A 22,152-nucleotide genomic window follows, 5' to 3' on the forward strand; every position below is an offset into this window, starting at 1 on the left:
GGTGCCACCACTCCAGTCAGTCTACCAGTGGGTGCCACCACTCCAGTCAGTCTACCAGTGGGTGCCACCACTCCATTCAGTCTACCAGTGGGTGCCACCACTCCATTCAGTCTACCAGTGGGTGCCGTAGCGGTTTACCCATATTTATAAGTCATATCCGGTGGATATGCCATAAATAACTAAGTTGGGGACACCACATAGAAGTTAAACATCGATGGGTTTTGATATACGAGGCCCACTGAGTAGATGTGTCGTTGGATTTGTTATTATACTTATAACTTAGCAGCAGGTCCATTTCTTGAGTACAGAATATATTATCAAGCTACATTACAATCATTGTACGGCAATACGTATGCTGCAATGAGAATGTCACCATCACCTCTTCACAGTCAGCATTCTGCACTGACATGTCATAATTGCAGTCCAGTAAGATTTCAATTATCCTAAAAACAAAAGACATATGACCTCACTACCTGTTTATTAGAACAGATGTGTGGTAGAAAAACTGGTTTGGTTAGTGTATACTATCAGGACGAGGCTGCTTAACCCACCAGGGAGCTCAGGGCACACAACATTGGGGTAGGTATGTAAATGGCTTGAGTGCAGGGAAAACTGATGCAGGTGGCATGAAGCATATTTATTAAACATTTCCATATTTTTGGGGGAAAAGATAAACATAGCCAAAGCCAGTTATCAACATAAGAAAGCGGTCAGGATAATTTGGCCGCCAGTTATTGACCCCGACTCCACCATAAACACTCCTGTATGGGGAGTAATTTCTATGGTGGGAGCTGGGCCAAGTGGATGCCAGAGAGATCGGACAATAAAACAATGATTGGATCCTTATCTCAGGACACCAACCATGGCCGTAAAGTGTGTGTCCTATTAGGACCGCTCCTGATCATACGCCCTTTTATGGCAAATGGAAGTCATAGAAGGGGCCCCATGTTTGGTGCCACACTTTATTATGAAGAGCTGCTAAGTATTAGTGCCACCATGTAGACAATGGTGGCCCATTCATGTGAATGGCGGGTACGTACTACGTTTCCTTTACAGCAGTCTTTACAGGAAAGCCGGGAGGACGCTTGCAGCTTCCCCTGGTGATCCCAGATGATCTTCAGCGGGACCTCATTTAGAAAAGGGGGTCTCTGGATCGGCCAATACCGTTAACCCTATGTCTTCAGGATCCGTGTGCTGCATATATCCGTCACATATATTGTACACACAATACTAGAGTCAGACATCCATGTGGCGTGCTGAATAACCATAGAACTCTCCTTCTGGTCTGTTCACATGTTCAGGATTTGCAATCGGCGAATCGGACGTGGATTTCTAAGAGAATTTGCAGCAGAAATCGGAGGCGGACACTTCGTGCCACATTATAATACAATAGGTCTAATCCGCGGCTTTTCTGCGCAGAATATAGAGACTGCGCCATATTTGCATATTTCATATTGCAAAAAACACACAAATACGCACTGAAGCTGCGCCTAAATGCTCATCAAACCCTGAACATAAACTTATTTATTCCAGTCCAGCGCGTGTGAAATGATTCTATTGAAGTTCAGTGGTGACGATATAAGATTACTCATCATTGCTTTACAAAATAATAAACATAATGTAATGATAATAACAAACAATAAAACAAAGGAGAGGACCCTGCTCCATACACTACAATAACGAGCAGCCAGGCTCTACAGGCTTATTCTAAACTTCTGCCCGAATGTCCCCAACTTCTCCGATGTACTACAACTCCCAGCCGGCCTGCCAAGTCATTGTGACGCCAATAAAGTTCCAGCAAAACACGGAACTCATTTATACAATTGTATTGTATGACCCTGGATCCCCAAATAAAGCGAAACTACAACTCCCAGAATGCCTCGAATGTTATCACGACAATCACAGATCATTGCTTTTCGGCGTAACCACCTGCTGGAAAGTCTTCTTACCTGTAAGTCCATGTCGGGACGCTCAGTCAGAACAGTCCCTCGCGCACACAGGACGGTGACCTACAAGGGACAAGACAGCAGCAGGGAAGCAGCTGATAACGTCTTCCTATCTCCGGCAGCGGCCAGCTCTCCTCCCCTGATTTAAAGCTCAGCTGCTCATTGCCAACCGGCTCCGCCAGCTCCTCCTGCCTCCCCCACCACTCCTCCTCCTCTACAGCCGGCCGGAAATGGCGTGTTCTGCAGTCGCCTCCTGCCCTTGGTCTCACTCTTAGAAACGACGCCATCAGCCATAGCAACGGCGCAAAACCGCGGTACTGGGGGGTTAATAACGGCTGCCGGGTGTAGCGACATCTGGTGCTGGAGGGACGGAAGTGCACGGCTGCTGTATCTCACCTGTCACATCGCTGTCCTGGGTAGCAGACAGAGAACCATTCCCAAGTAATACAGCTGATTATGGGAAAGCTGAGTAATACTTTACACTGAGTTTGCCGCCCACCTTTCCCAGGTTACTGAATGACAAATCTGCTTACATTTGCAGCTGTACATTAGTGGGAAATCAGGCAGACTTGCAATTCAATCCATCACAGTCAGTGGATCCAAATCTATACCTCCCAACTTTCAAGTATCACAAAGAAGGGCAATTTTTTTTTTATATTTTAAGACACGCCTCTAATCCTACTCAATCCCCGCCCATACACACCCGGTTCAGCCCACAGAGTATCACTCCCATAGTGCCTCCCACAGAGTATCACTCCCATAGTGCCTCCCAGAGAGTATCACTCCCATAGTGCCTCCCACAGAGTATCACTCCCATAGTGCCTCTCACAGAATATCACTCCCATAGTGCCTCCCACAGAGTATCACTCCCATAGTGCCTCCCACAGAGTATCACTCCCATAGTGCCTCCCACAGAGTATCACTCCCATAGTGCCTCCCACAGAGTATCACTCCCATAGTGCCTCCCAGAGAGTATCACTCCCATAGTGCCTCCCACAGAGTATCACTCCCATAGTGCCTCTCACAGAATATCACTCCCATAGTGCCTCCCACAGAGTATCACTCCCATAGTGCCTCCCACAGAGTATCACTCCCATAGTGCCTCCCACAGAGTATCACTCCCATAGTGCCTCCCACTGAGTATCACTCCCATAGTGCCTCCCAGAGAGTATCACTCCCATAGTGCCTCCCACAGAGTATCACTCCCATAGTGCCTCCCACAGAGTATCACTCCCATAGTGCCTCCCACAGAGTATCACTCCCATAGGGCCTCCCACAGAGTATCACTCCCATAGTGTCTCCCACAGAGTATCACTCCCATAGTTCCTCCCACAGAGTATCACTCCCAGAGTGCCTCCCATAGAGTATCACTCCCATAGTGCCTCCCAGAGAGTATCACTCCCATAGTGCCTCCCAGAGAGTATCACTCCCATAGTGCCTCCCACAGAGTATCACTCCCATAGTGCCTCCCACAGAGTATCACTCCCATAGTGCCTCCCAGAGAGTATCACTCCCATAGTGCCTCCCAGAGAGTATCACTCCCATAGTGCCTCCCACAGAGTATCACTCCTATAGTGCCTCCCACAGAGTATCACTCCCATAGTGCCTCCCACACAGTATCACTCCCATAGTTCCTCGCACAGAGTATCACTCCCATAGTGCCTCCCACAGAGTATCACTCCCATAGTGCCTCCCAGAGAGTATCACTCCCATAGTGCCTCCCACAGAGTATCACTCCCATAGTGCCCGCCACAGAGTATCACTCCCATAGTGCCTCCCACAGAGTATCACTCCCATAGTGCCTTCCAGAGTATCACTCCCATAGTGCCTCCCACAGAGTATCACTCCCATAGTGCCTCTCACACAGTATCACTCCCATAGTGCCTCCCACACAGTATAACGCCAAATAGCTGCCACCACATATTATAATGCCCCCACAGCCGCCACCACACATTATAATGCCCCATAGCTGCCACCATACACTATAATGCCCCCATAGCTGCCACCATACAGTATAATGCCCCCATAGCTACCACCATACAGTATAATGCCCCCATAGCTGCCACCATACAGTATAATGCCCCCATAGCTACCACCATACAGTATAATGCCCCCATAGCTGCCACCATACAGTATAATGCCCCCATAGCTGCCACCATACAGTATAATGCCCCATAGCTGCCACCATACATTATAATGCCCCCATAGCTGCCACCAAACAGTATAATGCCCCCATAGCTACCACCATACAGTATAATACCCCCATAGCTGCCACCATACAGTATAATGCCCCCATACTTGGCACCACACAATATAATGCCCCCATATCTGCCACCATACAGTATAATGCCCCCATAGCTACCACCATACATTATAATGCCTCCATTGCTACCACCATACATTATAATGCCCCCATAGCTACCACCATACAGTATTATGCCACCATAGCTGCCACCATACAGTATAATGCCCCCATAGCTGCCACCATACAGTATAATGCCCCATAGATGCATCCATACGCTTAAAGTGGCGCCGTTCCCGGGGAGTCCTCAGCGAGCGGTGGAGCTTCCTCTGCTCCTCCGCTCTGAACTAATTATGAAGCAGGGAGCTGATGATTCCCTGCTTCAGAATTGGGTTCAACTGTATCTACGTCCTGAGGATGCAGAAAAAGTTGTATCCGGGACGGTTGGGAGGTAGGCCAAAACGGATAAAATATGATATATAAGTATATAGTAAACCCCATTGGACAGCTGTAAACTGGGATACTTGAATGCAAACAGTAATAGGAGCTCTGTAGTAATGATATTCCTATCATTTTAATACTAGTTAGATCAAAAGGAAACTCCACATAATCATTATACCATTATCTATTCAGTCACGATGTTTACTTCTTTGATTCGCTAGTCGCCAGCTGTGATGGGATTTAGCACGTTCATTCACCACAATCTTTGATGTGTTAGTACATTGCTCAGATAAAACATGGGATTATGTTAACGTGAAAAAAAAAAATCAAACAAATCATCCCACAATGACATGAGATGATAATGAATAAAACGTAATCCCGTTATATCATTACATATTATATAGTCATTTATATGGCGAGTTATTAACGGGGTATTCCCATGGTGGTCAGTGATGACATATCGCTAGGATGTCATTGTTTACCGATCGCTGGGGTCTGACCGCCACGAACCCCAGAATGAATTGGCGGCTGTGCTCGGTAAGTGCTGCTCCTTCACAGTATTTCCCTGCACAGCGACGCTCAACTTCTTGAATGGGGCTGAGTTGCCGTTTTCTCCTCAGTAGGTGGTGGTCTCTTGTTCTCCTGATCGGGAGGGGTCCCAATGTTGGACACCCACTAATCATAATGTTATGGCATATCCTAGAAAAATATCAATCCTGTAATGCTGGGGGTAGGGAAACGGACAAGTGAGCCCTAATCTACCCGCCACTCTGTCCCTGCCTACTTGCAACGACCCGCCCTAGGCGACGGGGTACAACTGGGCGGCGGTCCCTACGCTCAGTAAGTGCACGAGACAAACAGACAAGGGTACACAAAGCTAAGGGAAATGGGGCAGTTGCCCACGGCAACACCGTGAGCAACAAGAGTGGTGAACGAGTCGAGTCAAACCAGGAGTGTACGAGATACCAAACGCAGAGCAGGAGAGTAGTCAGTAAGCCAGGGTCAGTATGGAGCAGGATCGAATAGTCAGAAGCTGTAGCTGGGCCAGGAAACCACACGAGAAGAATCACAAGCAAAGGAGGAACAGGAAAGGCAGGTATAAATAGACAGAGGGCGGGAGCTAGCTCCGTCTGGCCAGGCTGCGATAGGCTCTCCCACTCCTAAGCCTGCCATCCTGAGTGGTGGAAGATGGAGTCAGTCTCAGAGACATAGACTCAGGTGCAGACTGATTACCAATGGGCGTATACACAGAAGTTGTGCCTGGCAGATCCTTTACAGTACCCCCCCCCTTTTATGAGGGGCCACCGGACCCTTTCTAAGTGGACTTGGTTTATTGGGGAAACGAAGGTGGAACTTCCTGACCAATACCCCAGCGTGAACATCCCGGGCGGGTACCCAAGTCCTCTCCTCAGGCCCGTATCCTCTCCAATGGACGAGGTACTGGAGGGAGCCTTGGACCATCTTGCTGTCCACAATCTTGGCCACCTCGAATTCCACCCCCTCAGGGGTGAGAACGGGAACAGGAGGTTTCCTCGAGGGAGCCAAGGACGGGGAGCAGCGTTTAAGGAGGGAGGCATGAAACACGTCGTGTATACGAAAAGATGGGGGCAACTCCAGTCGGAAGGAGACAGGATTGAGGACTTCAATGACATTATACGGCCCAATAAACCGGGGAGCAAACTTCTTGGACGGGACCTTAAGGCGCAAGTTCCTAGATGATAACCACACCAGATCCCCGACCATAAACAAGGGGTTAGCAGAACGTCTTCTATCAGCCTGAGTTTTTTGTACGCTCTGGGACGCCTCTAGGTTCTTCTGAACCTGGGCCCAGACTGTGCACAGTTCCCGATGAACGACATCTACCTCGGGATTGTTGGAACTACCAGGTGAAACGGAGGATTAAACCCAAAATTACAGAAAAAGGGGGAGACCCCTGACGAGTTACTGACCCGGTTATTAAGGGAAAATTTGGCGAGGGGAATGAATGAGACCCAATCATATTGACAGTCAGAGATAAAACACCTTAAATATTGTTCTAGAGATTGATTAGTCCTCTCAGTTTGGCCATTAGTTTCAGGATGGAAGGCAGAGGAGAAGGACAGATCAATCTCCAACTTTTTACAGAAGGCTCTCCAAAACAATGAAACAAATTGTACCCCTCTGTCAGAAACAATATTGACAGGGACCCCATGGAGACGCAGGATGTTTTTGACAAACAATGTAGCTAACGTCTTGGCATTGGGTAGTTTCTTGAGGGGCACAAAGTGGCACATCTAACTGAAGCGGTCTACTACAACCCACACCACCGACTTGCCTTGAGATGGAGGCAAATCGGTGATAAAATCCATGGAGATATGGGTCCAAGGTCTCTCGGGAATGGGCAAAGAATGTAGTAAGCCCACTGGTCGGGACCTGGGAGTCTTGGACCTAGCACAAACCTCACAAGCGGCGACATAGGCCTTAACGTCTTTAGGCAACCCAGGCCACCAATAGTTTCTGGCAATGAGGTGTTTGGTACCCAGGACGCCTGGATGACCAGATAGTGCGGAGTCATGATTTTCCCTAAGTACCCTTAGCCGGAATTGCAGGGGAACAAACAGCTTGTCCTCAGGAAGGTTCCCTGGAGCTGAACCTTGATCAGCAGCAATTTCAGAGACTAAATCAGAATCAATAGAAGAAATGATTATACCAGGAGGCAAAATACAAGCAGGATCTTCCTCCAAAGGAGGGCTAGCCATGAAGCTACGCGACAGAGCATCGGCCTTAATATTTTTAGACCCAGCCCTATAGGTAACCAAAAAGTTGAATCTGGTAAAAAATAGCGCCCATCGAGCTTGTCTCGGGTTTAGCCTCCGGGCAGATTCTAGGAAAACCAGATTCTTGTGGTCGGTAAGGACCGTTAGCTGGTGCCTAGCCCCCTCCAGGAAGTGGCGCCACTCTTCAAATGCCCATTTAATGGCTAAGAGTTTGCGGTTGCCAATATCATAGTTACTCTCAGTGGGCGAAAACTTCCTGGAGAAGTAGGCACAGGGACGGAGATGGGTGAGGGACCTGGTACCCTGGGACAAGACAGCCCCCACTCCCACCTCGGATGCGTCAACTTCCACGATAAATGGCTCCATTTGGTTGGGCTGAACCAGCACCGGGGCCGAGATAAAGCACTTCTTAAGGACCCCAAAAGCCTGGACAGCCTCAGGAGGCCAGTGGAGGAGATCAGCACCTTTGCGAGTGAGGTCCGTAAGAGGCTTAGCGATGACCGAGAAGTTAGCAATAAATCTCCTGTAATAATTAGCGAACCCCAAGAAACACTGTAACGCCTTCAGGGAGACAGGTTGGACCCATTCCGCCACAGCCTGGACCTTGGCGGGGTCCATGCGGAATTCATGAGGAGTGAGGATTTGACCCAAAAATGGTATCTCCTGTACCCCAAACACACACTTTTTGGTTTTCGCAAATAGTTTGTTTTCCCGAAGGACCTGGAGCACCTTCCTGACATGCTCAATGTGGGAGGACAAGTCCTTGGAAAACACCAGTATGTCATCAAGGTACACTACAAGAAATACCCCCAGGTAATCTCTTAAAATCTCATTTATGAAATTCTGGAAGACCGCAGGAGCATTACACAACCCAAAAGGCATGACGAGGTATTCTAAATGACCTTCGGGCGTGTTAAACGCAGTCTTCCACTCATCCCCCTCTTTGATGCGGATAAGGTTATACGCCCCCCGTAGATCAAACTTAGAGAACCATTGGGCCCCCTGAACCTGATTAAAGAGATCAGGAATCAAAGGAAGGGGATACTGGTTCCTTACAGTGACCTTATTCAAGTTACGGTAGTCAATGCATGGCCTAAGACCACCACCCTTCTTCCCTACGAAGAAGAAGCCAGCACCTAGCGGAGAAGTAGAGGGGCGAATGTAACCCTTGGCCAGGCATTCCTGGATATACTCTCTCATGGCTTCACGTTTGGGACAAGAAAGATTAAATATCCTACCCTTAGGGAGCTTAGCTCCTGGTACCAATTCGATAGCGCAATCGTATTCTCTATGAGGAGGTAACACTTCGGAGGCCTCCTTAGAGAAAACATCAGCGAAGTCCTGAACAAACTCAGGTAGCGTGTTCACCTCCTCAGGGGGAGAAATAGAATTAACAGAAAAACATGACATCAAACATTCATTACCCCATTTGGTAAGCTCCACAGTATTTCAGTCAAACGTGGGATTATGCAACTGCAACCAGGAAAGGCCTAAAACCAAATCGGACGATAACCCCTGCATCAACAGTACAGAGCACTGCTCCAAATGCATGGAGCCAACAAGGAGTTCAAAAACAGGGGTATGCTGTGTAAAATAACCATTAGCAAGAGGAGTGGAGTCGATACCCACTACCGGGACAGGTTTAGGCAAATCAATCAAAGACATAGCTAGAGACATAGCAAATTCCACAGACATGATATTAGCAGAAGACCCTGAATCCACGAAGGCACTGCCGGTAGCAGACCTACCAACAAAAGAGACCTGAAAGGGAAGCAATATTTTATTACATTTCATATTTACGGGAAATACCTGTGCGCCCAAGTGACCTCCCCGATGAGCGGAAGTTTTCCGGCTGCTTATTCTTACGCCTAGGACAGGTGTTCACTTGATGCTTGTCATCCCCACAATAGAAGCAGAGACCATTCTTCCTGCGTAACTCTCTACATTGTCGGGGGGACACGGAGGCCCCGAGTTGCATAGGTACCTCCGAGTCTTCCGTGGAAGAGCGAAGCAACGGGACCTTGGGAGGCATCATGGGGGAGTCAGAGGGGAAAACACAAAAACTTTCAAGTTGTCGTTCCCTGAGACGTCGGTCAAGTCGTACCGCTAAAGCCATAACCTGGTCTAGGGAGTCAGAAGAGGGATAGCTAACTAGCAGGTCTTTCAGGGCGTTCGACAGACCCAACCTAAACTGGCACCTTAAGGCAGGGTCATTCCACCGAGAAGCTACTCACCACTTCCTAAAGTCAGAACAATACTCCTCAACAGGTCTCTTACCCTGACATAAGGTCACCAGCTGACTCTCGGCAAAGGCAGTCCTGTCAGTCTCGTCATAAATGAGTCCGAGGGCAGAAAAGAAACGATCAACGGAGGAAAGTTCCGGGGCATCAGGAGCCAAGGAGAAGGCCCACTCTTGGGGCCCTTCCTGGAGCCGGGACATAATTATACCCACCCGCTGGCTCTCAGAACCTGAGGAGTGAGGCTTTAAGCGAAAGTAGAGCCTGCAACTCTCCCGAAAGGAGAGAAAAGTCCTCCGGTCCCCTGAGAACCGGTCAGGCAACTTGAGGTGGGGTTCAAGAGGTGAGGTGAGGGGCACTACCATTGTAGCGTCAGGCCGGTTGACCCTCTGAGCCAGGGCCTGGACCTGTAGGGAGAGACCCTGCATTTGCTGGGCCAGGGTCTCAAGGGGGTCCATTGTAGTGTCAGGGACCAGGGTAGACTAGGTATATGGGCTTGTGATTATGTAATTCTGGGGGTAGGGAAAGGGACAAGTGAGCCCTAATCTACCCGCCACTCTGTCCCTGCCTACTTGCAACGACCCGCCCTAGGCGACGGGGTACAACTGGGCGGCGGTCCCTACGCTCAGTAAGTGCACGAGACAAACAGACAAGGGTACACAAAGCTAAGGGAAATGGGGCAGTTGCCCACGGCAACACCGTGAGCAACAAGAGTGGTGAACGAGCCGAGTCAAACCAGGAGTGTACGAGATACCAAACGCAGAGCAGGAGAGTAGTCAGTAAGCCAGGGTCAGTATGGAGCAGGATCGAATAGTCAGAAGCTGTAGCTGGGCCAGGAAACCACACGAGAAGAATCACAAGCAAAAGAGGAACAGGAAATGCAGGTATAAATAGACAGAGGGCGGGAGCTAGCTCCGTCTGGCCAGGCTGCGATAGTTGTGCCTGGCAGATCCTTTACAAATCCATGATATGATGGGAATATTGCTGTAAGTAGATCTATCTAGTGGTAGTTTCAATGTTTTTTTACATGGCGGTTACTGTGGCGGTACTTCCTATCATAAATTCAGAATGTCTATAATATTCATCCTCTCTCGACACTATGGGCCTTATGTGTAAAACACCAGTGCAGACAAAACTCTAAATCTTATTTTTCGTCCACCTTCTGTTTGCATTGGTTGGCGGTTGTGATCTAGGGGTTCCTTTAAGTTAATAGCATTCACTTGGCCTTTGTTCCCCGCAGATCCTCGCCCACCTCCAGAATAGAGTTGACGGAGAGATACTGGTGAATGACAGCACCCGCTTTGCCTACCCACTTCATTTACTAAGACGAGGCTGCCATCTACCTACTGGCATCAGCAGAGTGTCAGATCACCACAGCCAGCCCTCACAGACGCAGTAGTCTGCACGTGCGAACCTACAGAAGAAAGGATGATATCATGTCCAAAGTGACCTCATGTTACAAATTAAAGGGATTTTCCTAGTGAAAACTTTTATGTGTCAGCGCTTTTAACCTCGAAATGTGATTACATTTGTAATGCACTTACTGTATCAAAATTGGCCCCGTTTCCCGATGCTGCCACGGGGCACATAACTGGTGGTCTTTCTCTTTGCCCGCTGTGTTTACCAGCCATATACCTATCACGTGGTCAAACTGTTGAAAGTTTCTGCCTGGTATACGGCGCGTCACTAGTGACGTATATAGGCCGTTCTGCTGTTCTCTCGCTTGTCAAACGGGCAGCATCGGGAAACAGGGCCAAATTTGATACAGTAAGGGCATTACAAATGTAATCACATTCCGAGGTTAAAAGCACTGACACATAAAAGTTTTAACTCGCAAACCCCTTTAATGGAGGCAACGCTGTACGAGTACAGAACCAGACCACGCGGCTGGCGTACAATGTACAGACCCTGCTATGTACAGGCTGAGTGGATTTTCTTATTTATCCAGACACAGCAACCTATAAACAAGTCAGAAACTCAGCCCTGTGGGTTTTTTTTACTGTCTGAGAAAAAACACCATGTGAAGATTTAGACAGTGTAAACGTAGACAAGGAAGATGCGCTAAATGTATGGCAGCGGTGCACGTTGTATGATACATTTTGTGCATCTTGCTAGACATGTTAGACACTTGTCTCTCCCTTATACCACCTCTTTCCTCTCCAAATTTGGGTGCACTTTGGAACATTTTAAGTCACGACTCGCTTTTTACTAAGCCACAACCCCTCTTCAAGACTTTTGGAAAGTGTCTCGTGAGGTGCAAACATCTGTTCTTTTAGGCGCATTTGCTTCATAAATAGGTCTTGATGCCACATTTTGGCCCATTTTACAACAAATCGTCCCTGTTGTGTGTCGAGTCATTTGTGGATTGATCAGGACATGTTGTTGGTCTGCCTGTTTGATACCTATCTAGGGCTCTGTTCACATCACATTTATGGTATACGATCTGCCAGCACATACCATCTAAACGTATCCTAAATGAACACTTTTTTGAAAAATGTATCTTCTGTAGTTTTACTACTTTAGCTTTGTGTAGCTAATTCAGTACAGCAAAAGACTTGAACTGTGCAAAAAAAGGGGTGTTCCCACCAAACACATCAACTATGGACATGGTAGGGACCACCACAATCACCAAGCCAGTGGTCAAGCTCTGCCTTTTCTATACGTTTGAATGGAGGGGCAGTGCACGTCCTTAACTGCGACTCCATTCACACTCCTTCTCACCACGCCGGTCATGCAGTTGAGGAGATACAAGTAACTCGCGACTCCCGTTTTAGTGCTCAGTGGGGTTCCTAACGGTGAGGCCCCCAGCGATCAGACATACCGTAGGATCTCATAGTAGTACCAAAAACATGACCCCTAATAGAAATGTACTTGGATTGAAAAAGGATTATTTAGGAAATCTATGCTAAATGTGTTTCAAGTCAATAGCCACATTATCATGCCAAGTCATCAAAAACTCCTCAAGTTTGTATATGGTTTTCTATTGTAAACCAGTTTGTGTAGAAAGCATGTGGTAATATTTGAAAATGCAGCAGGTGCTTAGAAAAATAAATTTAAAAAAACGACTTGATGAAGCTAGGTATAGATGGTTATTCATAAATTACCATTTGTCACGCAAAAAAATAAATTTAAATGGAGTGGACTGTACCAGTAATAGGTTCACATTGGATAATATTAGTTACCAATTCTGTAGTAACACCCCAGGATCTACAACCCCTTATGGATAACATTTTGTGACTACTATAGGGGTTGTCTTTCATGCTATGATGAAGTGTAGTGTGTTTGCGGTTTCCCTACAATTTCATTAAAAAATGCTGTGTTTTGTCGCGACTTTGTGGTAATAAACTGCGATTTAACCACAATGTGTGAATATATCCTAAATACATTTTGAGGGGAATTTTACCCCATTTCCCCTTTGGTCAGTTATTGGAAGTATTGAAGCTTTCTGCAGAAACCCTATGAAAATATTAATAATAATTATCAGTTAAGACTTCATGATCTACTGTACTAGCCATTTTAAACTAATCCATATTCGAGAACCTCTTAGTAAAGTGTTTTTCCTCTTACAGCAAGTCATCTCGTGGTGTTTAAGATCTCTGCTTGTTATCCAGAATATCTCTATCACTTTCCTCCTGCTTATTATTTAGGTTATACAGAGAATAAGACCTTGTATGCAAACTTGTAGCTCCACCTAAAGAAAATGTTAAACATCCTTGGAGGGCTCCTTTTTGCTATTGCTGGTAAAGTATGTTTTTGACTTTTAAAGCCCCATACTTTTTCTTAAAGGGGTTGTCCAGTCCCTAAAAATTAATGGCCTATCCTCAGGATAGGCCATCAATACCTGATCAGTCGGAGTCTGACACCCGGGACCCCTGCCGATCAGCTGTTTTGAAGGAGCTACAACGCTCGTACGAGCGCTGCTTCCCCTTCATTCCTTATCTGCTCGTAGTGTGATTCACTTGAATGGGGGAAGGCTGTAGTACTTTGAACCGTCGCTACAAGTGTGTCGGCGATTCACACTACGAGCAGATAAGGAATGAAGGGGAAGCAGCGCTCGTACGAGCGTTGCAGCCCCTTCAAAACAGCTGATCGGCAGGGGTCCTGGGTGTCAGACTCCGACTGATCAGGTATTGAACAGGTGTCGACTGAACAGATATTGATGACCTATCCTGAGGATAAGCCATCAATTTTTAGGGACTGGACAACCCCTTTAAGCAATCCATAAACATTCAATAGCTGTTGGATGAATAATCCCACTGCAAACATATACTACACCCAACTAACATATATAACCACATTCTGGAATGCTTTTACTGCATCCAAATTCAATGTTCCTGTAGTGATGAATGCTGTAATGGAGTAATGGTGAAGTGATACTGGCTCTTTCCCTCTGCATTTTAGTACGTAAATGCTACAAAGGGATTGTGTGAATTTTATACTCTAATCTTTTATGTTTATGTTCAGTATAGAGGAGTAAAATGTTATAGCAAAGTATAGGTTCAGATTCTATCACGTTTAAACCCAACAGCTTACATCACAAAGCAAATACTCTACTACCTATACATGTTAACTGTACACAAGGTTTATATTTCTAGAATATAAAAATTTCATTTACATTTGTAAAGTTACTTCTACATTTTACAGCTTCCTGTGTGGCAAACGCATCATCTGATATTTTATTTGCCGATTGTCCAGATACATACACTCACTTTTGTTTCCATGGTACATGCCGATTCTTATTATCAGAATGGACTCCCACGTGCATGTAAGTATATTCTCTGAACATTGATACAGTATAAATTCTCTATTGGCAACCTCTGCAAGTTACACGTACGTCCCTCCCAACTTCCAAGTATCGGCAAGTTTGACAAGCCTGCCGTTGCAAATTATTTTCCTGTTAAGACGCGCCTCTAACCCGGCCCAATCCCCGCCTATACACACCCAGTTCAGCCTACACAGTATCACTGTGGCCGTCAGCTCCTTGCTCCAGCATTCAGGAAGCGGGACCAACGCGGTCAGCACTGTGTGGCTACGGGGACCTTGGGTCCCTCAGGCTTATGGGCCCAGTCACAATTGCGACCATTGTGACCCCTAGAGCTGTGCCACTGTTACAGTAGCCTATGGCAGAGTAGGGAGATACCTCCCTGCTCTGTCATAGTGTTCAATAGTAACTGCATCCGCAGACACTATTGAATTGGCGGCACGGCGCCCTCATGCCGCGGGCCCTGTAACAGCCGCTATGGCTGCTACAGCGGTAGTTATGCCACTGCCTGCAGCACTGATCGCTACTAGAATACATTACACTACCTACGTAGTGTAATGTGTTCTAACTGTCATTGTGACGCTGACAGTCGTCACTGTGACGGGAAGCCTTTGAGAGGCTTCTGTACATGGCAACCCGTCAGCTTGTCATGCCAAACATCGGCTGCCGATCTGCTTCCATACATGCTTCCGACGGGCTTCCGTACATGGCAGCCCGTCAGCTTGCCATGCCAAGCATCGGCTGCCGGTTGCCATGCCAACCATCGGCAACCTGGTCCGGTTGCCATAACAACCATCGGTTGCCGATCTGCTACAAATAGCCTAAATGCTATCACAATCGATCGCCGCATTTAAGGAGTTAATTGCTGAAATCGCTGGCGTTGGACTGCTGGCCGGCTGCAGTGGGGTGTCAGCTGTCGGAGACAACTGACCTCCCAGTTCACGGTGCACTCTGTCATCGACAGTGCGCACCGGGAACCACTCAGTGACTTCCTGTCACTCTGAGGCTGGTCCTGATAGGCTTCCGTACATGGCAGATGTGGAGGCCATTGTTTGGCCTCCGATTGCCATGCCAACTGTCGGCAGCCCCGGTGATCGCATTGTGGGGGTTGCCGATGTGCTACAAACCCCTTAAACATGGCGATTGCAATCGATCGCCGCATTAGGGGTTAATTGCCAAAATCAGCGGCGATGGCCCGCTGTTCGGCAAGAGTGGAGTATCAACTGTTGGGGAAAGTTGACCTCCCTGTTCCCAGACACTGTCCGATAGGACAGTGTGCACCGGAACCCGCTCAGTAACTGTAGGTCCTGGTGCTGGAAGTAAACCCGCACCAGGACGTACAGTTGCGTCGCAGCGCGGGAAGAGGTTAATGTATCCACTTTACACTATATGTAAAATTTTCTTTTTGTGCTTGTTACACATGTATTGCCTGTACAAGTTCACAATGTACAGTGCCACAGAAGAGGATAGTGTTATTACTTAGCCAGATCAGAGAGGACCTACAAGAATCATCTCTCTCTCTTTGACCCATTAATGCATGGTTTCACACACAGCAGATTTTGTTGCAGAAAATTAATTCCATTCAGCTGAATGGAATTTGCAGAAATCCATGCACCTGCTGCAGAGACAACCCCATTAAGATAAATGGAACTGATTGTCAGTCACAGAAATTCCTGCTACAAAATCTGCCATGTATGAATCCCTTATGGATCATTCTGCTTATGATGGCGCTGCGTGGTAATTAAACATTCCCCTGCAGATTACTGTTGATTGCTCAGTGTCCCACCTGTTGGGACACCCTACGATTAGTTTATCGTCAATCCCTTTAAAGCGAGGAGACACATAACTTTATTTTCTCTTCTTTTTTGGATCCTATTCCTGTTTTGGCTTAAAAAAAAGGATGTAAATACATGAGGTGGCCATACATACATACATACATTAGATAGCTGTTAACTGAACGAGCGTTCTTCCTGATCGAATATTGGAAATAAGCCATTGCCAGACACCTCTGCAGGAACAAAGGATCGGGCATACCAAAGTCCAACATGCCGATCCTTCTTTCCCCCAACTTCTGCCGTTGGGAGAGAGTTCGGACATCCCGATACACATTAGATGGTCAGCTGGTCCCACCAAAATCTGCAGGTTCGGTTGGCGTTCATCTAATGTGTATGGACACCTTTAGAAAACTGCTGTTATGTTTGGCGGAATAAAACTGAGTGAACTTAAGAGGTTTTCTTTTTTTTTTTAAAAAGTTTGTTACAAATATTCTATAATTCTGTTATGGTCTGCTTTTAGTTGCCAGTACTAGAACATAATATGAGTCTATACTTCAATAAAGACACAGCTACCCTTAATATGGAATCAGCCTGATGCTGCTTTCCAGTAGGCCAGCACCTGATCACCTGCTGGTCCCCCCAGCATGAGGTATAAGCACCCCGCAAAATCCTGGTAGACACCCCTTGATCAGACATTTATGGTGTATCTAGTTGATATGACATGCACAATTCATTGGACAACCCCTTAAATGGAAATTCACTACAATACCCTAAGCAGAACCTTTGTTGAACTATATATATATATATATATATATATATATATATATATATATATACAGTGAAGGAAATAAGTATTTGATCCCTTGCTGATTTTGTAAGTTTGCCCACTGTCAAAGACATGAACAGTGTAGAATTTTTAGGCTAGGTTAATTTTACCAGTGAGAGATAGATTATATAAAAAAAAAAAAAAGAAAATCACATTGTCAAAATTATATATATTTATTTGCATTGTGCACAGAGAAATAAGTATTTGATCCCCTACCAACCATTAAGAGTTCAGCCTCCTCCAGACCAGTTACACGCTCCAAATCAACTTGGTGCCTGCATTAAAGACAGCTGTCTTAAATGGTCACCTGTATAAAAGACTCCTGTCCACAGACTCAATTCATCAGTCTGACTCTAACCTCTACAACATGAACAAGACCAAAGAGCTTTCTAAGGATGTCAGGAACAAGATCATAGACCTGCACAAGGCTGGAATGGGCTACAAAACCATAAGTAAGACGCTGGCTGAGAAGGAGACAACTGTTGGTGCAATAGTAAGAAAATGGAAGACATACAAAATGACTGTCAATCGACATCGATCTGGGGCCCCATGCAAAATCTCACCTCGTGGGGTATCCTTGATCCTGAGGAAGGTGAGAGCTCAGCCGAAACCTACACGGGGGAACTTGCTAATGATCTCAAGGCAGCTGGGACCAAAGTCACCAAGAAAACCATTGGTAACACATTACGCCGTAATGGATTAAAATCCTGCAGTGCCCGCAAGGTCCCCCTTCTCAAGAAGGCACATGTACAGGCCCATCTGAAGTTTGCAAATGAACATCTGGATGATTCTGAGAGTGATTGGGAGAAGGTGCTGTGGTCAGATGAGACTAAAATTGAGCTCTTTGGCATTAACTCAACTCGCCGTATTTGTAGGAAGAGAAATGCTGCCTATGACCCAAAGAACACCGTCCCCACTGTCAAGCATGGAGGTGGAAACATTATGTTTTGGGGGTGTTTCTCTGCTAAAGGCACAGGACTACTTCACCGCATCAATGGGAGAATAACAACCTCCTTCCCTCCACCAGGACATTAAAAATGGCTCGTGGCTGGGTCTTCCAGCACAACAATGACCCGAAACATACAGCCAAGGCAACAAAGGAGTGGCTCAAAAAGAAGCACATTAAGGTCATGGACTGGCCTAGCCAGTCTCCAGACCTTAATCCCATCGAAAATTTATGGAGGGAGCTGAAGATCCGAGTTGCCAAGCGACAGCCTCGAAATCTTAATGATTTACAGATGATCTGCAAAGAGGAGTGGGCCAAAATTCCATCTAACATGTGTGCAAACCTCATCATCAACTACAAAAAAAGTCTGACCGCTGTGCTTGCCAACAAGGGTTTTGCCACCAAGTACTAAGTCTTGTTTGCCAAAAATTAACCTAGACTAAAAATTCTAGACCGTTCATGTCTTTGACAGTGGGAAAACTTACAAAATCAGCAAGGGATCAAATACTTATTTCCTTCACTGTATATATATATATATATATATATATATATATATATATATATATATATATATATATATATATATATATATATAAAATATTAATTACTACCCATTTTTAAGCACTGCTGTATATAATTCTCTTAGATGTTTCAAAGGCTACATTGGCAACAGATGCCAGAAAATGGATTTGTTGCAGGTGATGGCCGGTGACTCTCGCTCCATTTTGGTGGTGGTGCTTATGGTGGTACTTATTGGCAGCACATACCTTGGTATTCAGTAAGTATATTCTCATCTTAATGTTCTGCATTTCACTATAAAAAGATTATCTAGTTCCCGCTATTTGGTAGAGCCAACTGTGAGCCTTCTCCTTAGGTTATGTCTATGAGGAATCTGAATTTTATACCTGTTCTTTACAATAAAAGCAATGTCGCAAAGCGGATCTGTCCTTTTGTGCAATATAATATTTTATTCTGAGGTTATGTCCACAAAAAAAAATCAAAAAGGCTTTTTTTGGAGCCGTTTTTGGAGCTGTTTTACCATTGACACAATGAAATACAGCTCCAAAAACGTCTCAAGAATTGACATGCTCCTTTTTACGGGGTGTCTTTTTACGCGCTATTTGTTAAAACAGCGGTGTAAAAAACACCCCGTCTGAACTAAACGTAGTTTTTCCCATTGAATTCAATGGGCAGATGTTTGTAGGCCTTTAGCTAGCATTTTTCAAGGTGTATTACGAGGCGTTTATCCCCCGAAACATGCCTGAAATCTCAGCGTGTGAACACACCCTTAACGCTCATGCACACAGTGCTCAGATTAAGTGGGATGGTGTACCATAAGTGCTCAAATATTACAGTCATGCAGCGCCCAAATACTACTGCCTAATCAATACACTATGGAATGAAGCTGCATCCTCCAGGTGCCCATACCATCAGGGCTTGTGGGTCCCGGCATAAGCAATGGCAGATAATGGACCATGTGTGGTCGCACACCTTAAAGAGGCTCTGCCACCAGTTTAGAAATGCCCTATCCCCTACCTAATCTGATAGGTGTTGTAATGTAGATAACAAGAGTGGTTTTTATTTTGAATAATAATAATTTTTGAGCAAGTTCCACAGAAACTTTACCGAAGTGTCAGAAGTGATGAATAGACATCGCGTCCTGGCTGGAGGTGATGTCTATTCACTCTCAAGACACTTCAGTAAAGTTAATGTGGGTGTATGTGACAGCACAGCGGGATCTCGCGAGATCACGCTGTGCAGTGATTACAAATGGACATGAATGGGGAGAAGTGTATGACGGTGATTGGTCAGCGTCATACACTTCTTTTTACAACGCCCACTTGGTCAAAAGTTAAGAAACGAATTATCATAAATCTAAAATTGCTCATAACTTGCTCAAAAATGATTGTTTTTCAAAATAAAAACCACTGCTGTAATCCACATTACAGCGCCGATCAGATTATGTAGGAGATAGGGCACTTATAATCTGGTGACAGAGCCTCTTTAAGGCTGGTCCTGCATGCACATGACCGTACTGTTGTACAGAGCTGTAATAAAGCACCTGTTTGTGGATTATAATACTGCTAGTTATTTTGCAGACAATAATGTGTTCACTATCAGAGACATCGCATAACTACATAAAACTCTCAGCCCACATTCATATGTAGTAAATTAGTCGTGTAGCAAATTATAGTGTAACGCGAGAGAACGGAAAAAAAAAAAGAAAGCATTCAGAAGTACAGTAGGGTCCTATACACTTCTACGTGAACCATATCACAGCTCTGTAAAACGTAAAGTTTTACTGGGCGCTGATGTGGTAGAGTGCATGAGTCCTAACATTTGTACTAATTCTCCTGGCAATACTGCTTGGTGTATAAGTGATTCTGCAATGTATCTTATAGTTTATGCAGGAGAAAGGCGCAGAGCAGGCCGACACTTTTGAAGAATATTGATGTTAATGGTAAGTATTTTCCTAAAGATGGAGCAGCTCAATAATTTGTGTGCATCTACTTAGTGCAATGAAGAATGATGCATTAGAGTTTGAATTACAAAGATTTTTGCTTAAAACTAAAAGAATAATTATTTTCTACGCCAGCTGCCTACACGTGAATATTGCCAGAATGAAAATAATTTATAGGAACAAGTCAGCCCTTGACAGTCCCTTAAGTGTATAATATGGGGCCCATTTCCCAAAAGATTCATTTTACAAACGTTCACACACATAGGTGAATTTGGCGTAAAGAAACTCCTTTACAACACTGTTTCTCAACGTTTAAATTCAGGTACTCCCTACTCAAATAAAAGACATCAAAGTACCTGCAAGGCATAAATAATACACCATGCTGTACCTATAAGTCCCTGTTCACACAGAGTTTTTTGCAGGCAGAAAATTCTGATTCATAATTCCGTCTGGAATTTTGAGGCAGATTTTGATCTGCCTGCACGCCGTTTGCCGCATTTTTCACCCGTGGCCGTTGAGCACCGCGGGCAAAAACTCCGCAAAAAATGCTTTCTCTGCCTCCCATTGATGTTAATGGGAGGTCAGAGAAGTAAGTGCCCGAAGATAGGGCATGTCACTTCTTTTTCTCCGGGAAAAAAACGCCTCCGCCTCCCATTGAAAACAATGGGAGGCGTTTTCGGCCATTTTTTGGTGCATTTTTCTACGCGGTTTTTGCATCAAAAATGCCTCACAAACTCTGTGAACAGGGCCTAAAGCTGAGTCCACACGCTGCAGACTTTTTTTGCAACAAATCCACAACGAAATCTGCATGTGTTAAATGTGGATTTTGATGCAGATTTTTCATGCAGATGTAACTCTATGCATACAAATATCCACAAAAGAATTGACATCCTGCAGATTAGAAAATCCCCAGCCTGCCCTCAATCTCCGCTGACATTTTTTGCTACATGATCATGGGGTTTGTAGGCCTTGTAGACACAGTGCAGATCTGCTGCCGATTTTGTATGTATTTTTAAGGCTAAAACCAAAAATTGAACCTAAATAGAAGAAAGATATAAAGGAAGCTTATAGGCCTCTTCTCCTGGATCTAATTCTGGTTTTGGCTTAAAAGATGCATGCAAAGTCTGCAGCAAATCTGCACTGTGTGAACAAGGCCATATTGTACTATAAATTGATGCCGATTTTCCGTGCTTCATTTTGGTACATGGATTGCCTACCTTTATTGACCAACATTTTCTAGCAAAACACAATACAGCTGTGGTGACTTCCCTGTACGGGGTGCAGTGTAGCTTAGGTTTTGTGGGAAACTAAAGACAAATGTTGAATGTTACTGCATCGGAAGCTGTGTTTTAAGTTGTGTTTTTATATTTTCAGAAAGAAGATGTCCACTAAACTTGTGAATTCACAAAAGGATGGCAGAAGTGTATATCTATGTTGTATACCTTTAACATTTCATATTTGTATGTATATATAAAGAAGCCCTGAAAGCATAGTGTAGTACAGTGTACGTTATTAGTGTGTCAATAAGACCTGTATAGTACGTCTTACAAGACTGGGAATGCTTACCAGATGCTGGGAGTTGCAAGTGGAAATTCATTTAGATGGACAGCGTTAGGCCTTATCCACACGGCAGAGACTGTACGGAGGCACACGGAGCTGTAGGGATTATCTCCATATCATTCTCCATACAGTATCATATTTTGGAGAAAGTATACTCCCCTAAAAGCTATGCTTCTAGGAGAGAATACCTCTATAATATG

The 22,152-nt window shown here is 45.4% G+C and overlaps 2 protein-coding genes across 5 annotated transcripts in view; one reads left to right on the top strand and one right to left on the bottom strand.

Annotated features, from left to right (window-relative positions):
• Nucleotides 1-2,197, bottom strand: part of SGPL1 (sphingosine-1-phosphate lyase 1) — a 28,558-nt gene extending 26,361 nt beyond the window's left edge. The window contains exon 1 of the mRNA XM_075841688.1: nt 1,950-2,197. Coding sequence (XP_075697803.1) covers nt 1,950-1,961 — 12 coding nt within the window. The 5' untranslated portion in view covers nt 1,962-2,197. The remainder of the gene's footprint in view (nt 1-1,949) is intronic.
• Nucleotides 1,888-21,882, top strand: LOC142663220 (protransforming growth factor alpha-like). 4 transcript variants are annotated; one of them, XM_075841693.1, is made up of 6 exons: nt 1,888-1,951; nt 13,270-13,362; nt 14,267-14,387; nt 18,578-18,709; nt 20,334-20,392; nt 21,767-21,882. In XM_075841693.1, the coding sequence occupies exons 2-6, from the start codon at nt 13,323-13,325 to the stop codon at nt 21,790-21,792; spliced, it is 378 nt and encodes a 125-aa protein (XP_075697808.1). In that variant the 5' UTR covers nt 1,888-1,951; nt 13,270-13,322; the 3' UTR covers nt 21,793-21,882. The 4 variants fall into 4 exon arrangements, with proteins under 4 accessions (XP_075697808.1, XP_075697805.1, XP_075697807.1 ...); XM_075841690.1 differs by lacking the exon at nt 1,888-1,951 and adding an exon at nt 1,977-2,260; XM_075841692.1 differs by lacking the exon at nt 1,888-1,951 and adding an exon at nt 2,269-2,454.
• The last annotated feature ends 270 nt before the right edge of the window (nt 21,883-22,152 follow it).

This window comes from Rhinoderma darwinii, chromosome 11 (assembly GCF_050947455.1).
Source record: "Rhinoderma darwinii isolate aRhiDar2 chromosome 11, aRhiDar2.hap1, whole genome shotgun sequence".
Taxonomy (NCBI): Eukaryota; Metazoa; Chordata; class Amphibia; order Anura; family Rhinodermatidae; genus Rhinoderma; species Rhinoderma darwinii.

Excerpts from the sequence above, each read along its gene's own strand:
- LOC142663220 (XM_075841693.1), top strand. The coding sequence starts at position 13,323 with ATGTTAAACATCCTTGGAGGGCTCCTTTTTGCTATTGCTG. Across the intron at positions 13,363-14,266 it reads GCTCCTTTTTGCTATTGCTG|CTTCCTGTGTGGCAAACGCA; the intron begins GTAAAGTATGTT and ends TACATTTTACAG. Across the intron at positions 20,393-21,766 it reads GAAGAATATTGATGTTAATG|AAAGAAGATGTCCACTAAAC; the intron begins GTAAGTATTTTC and ends TTATATTTTCAG.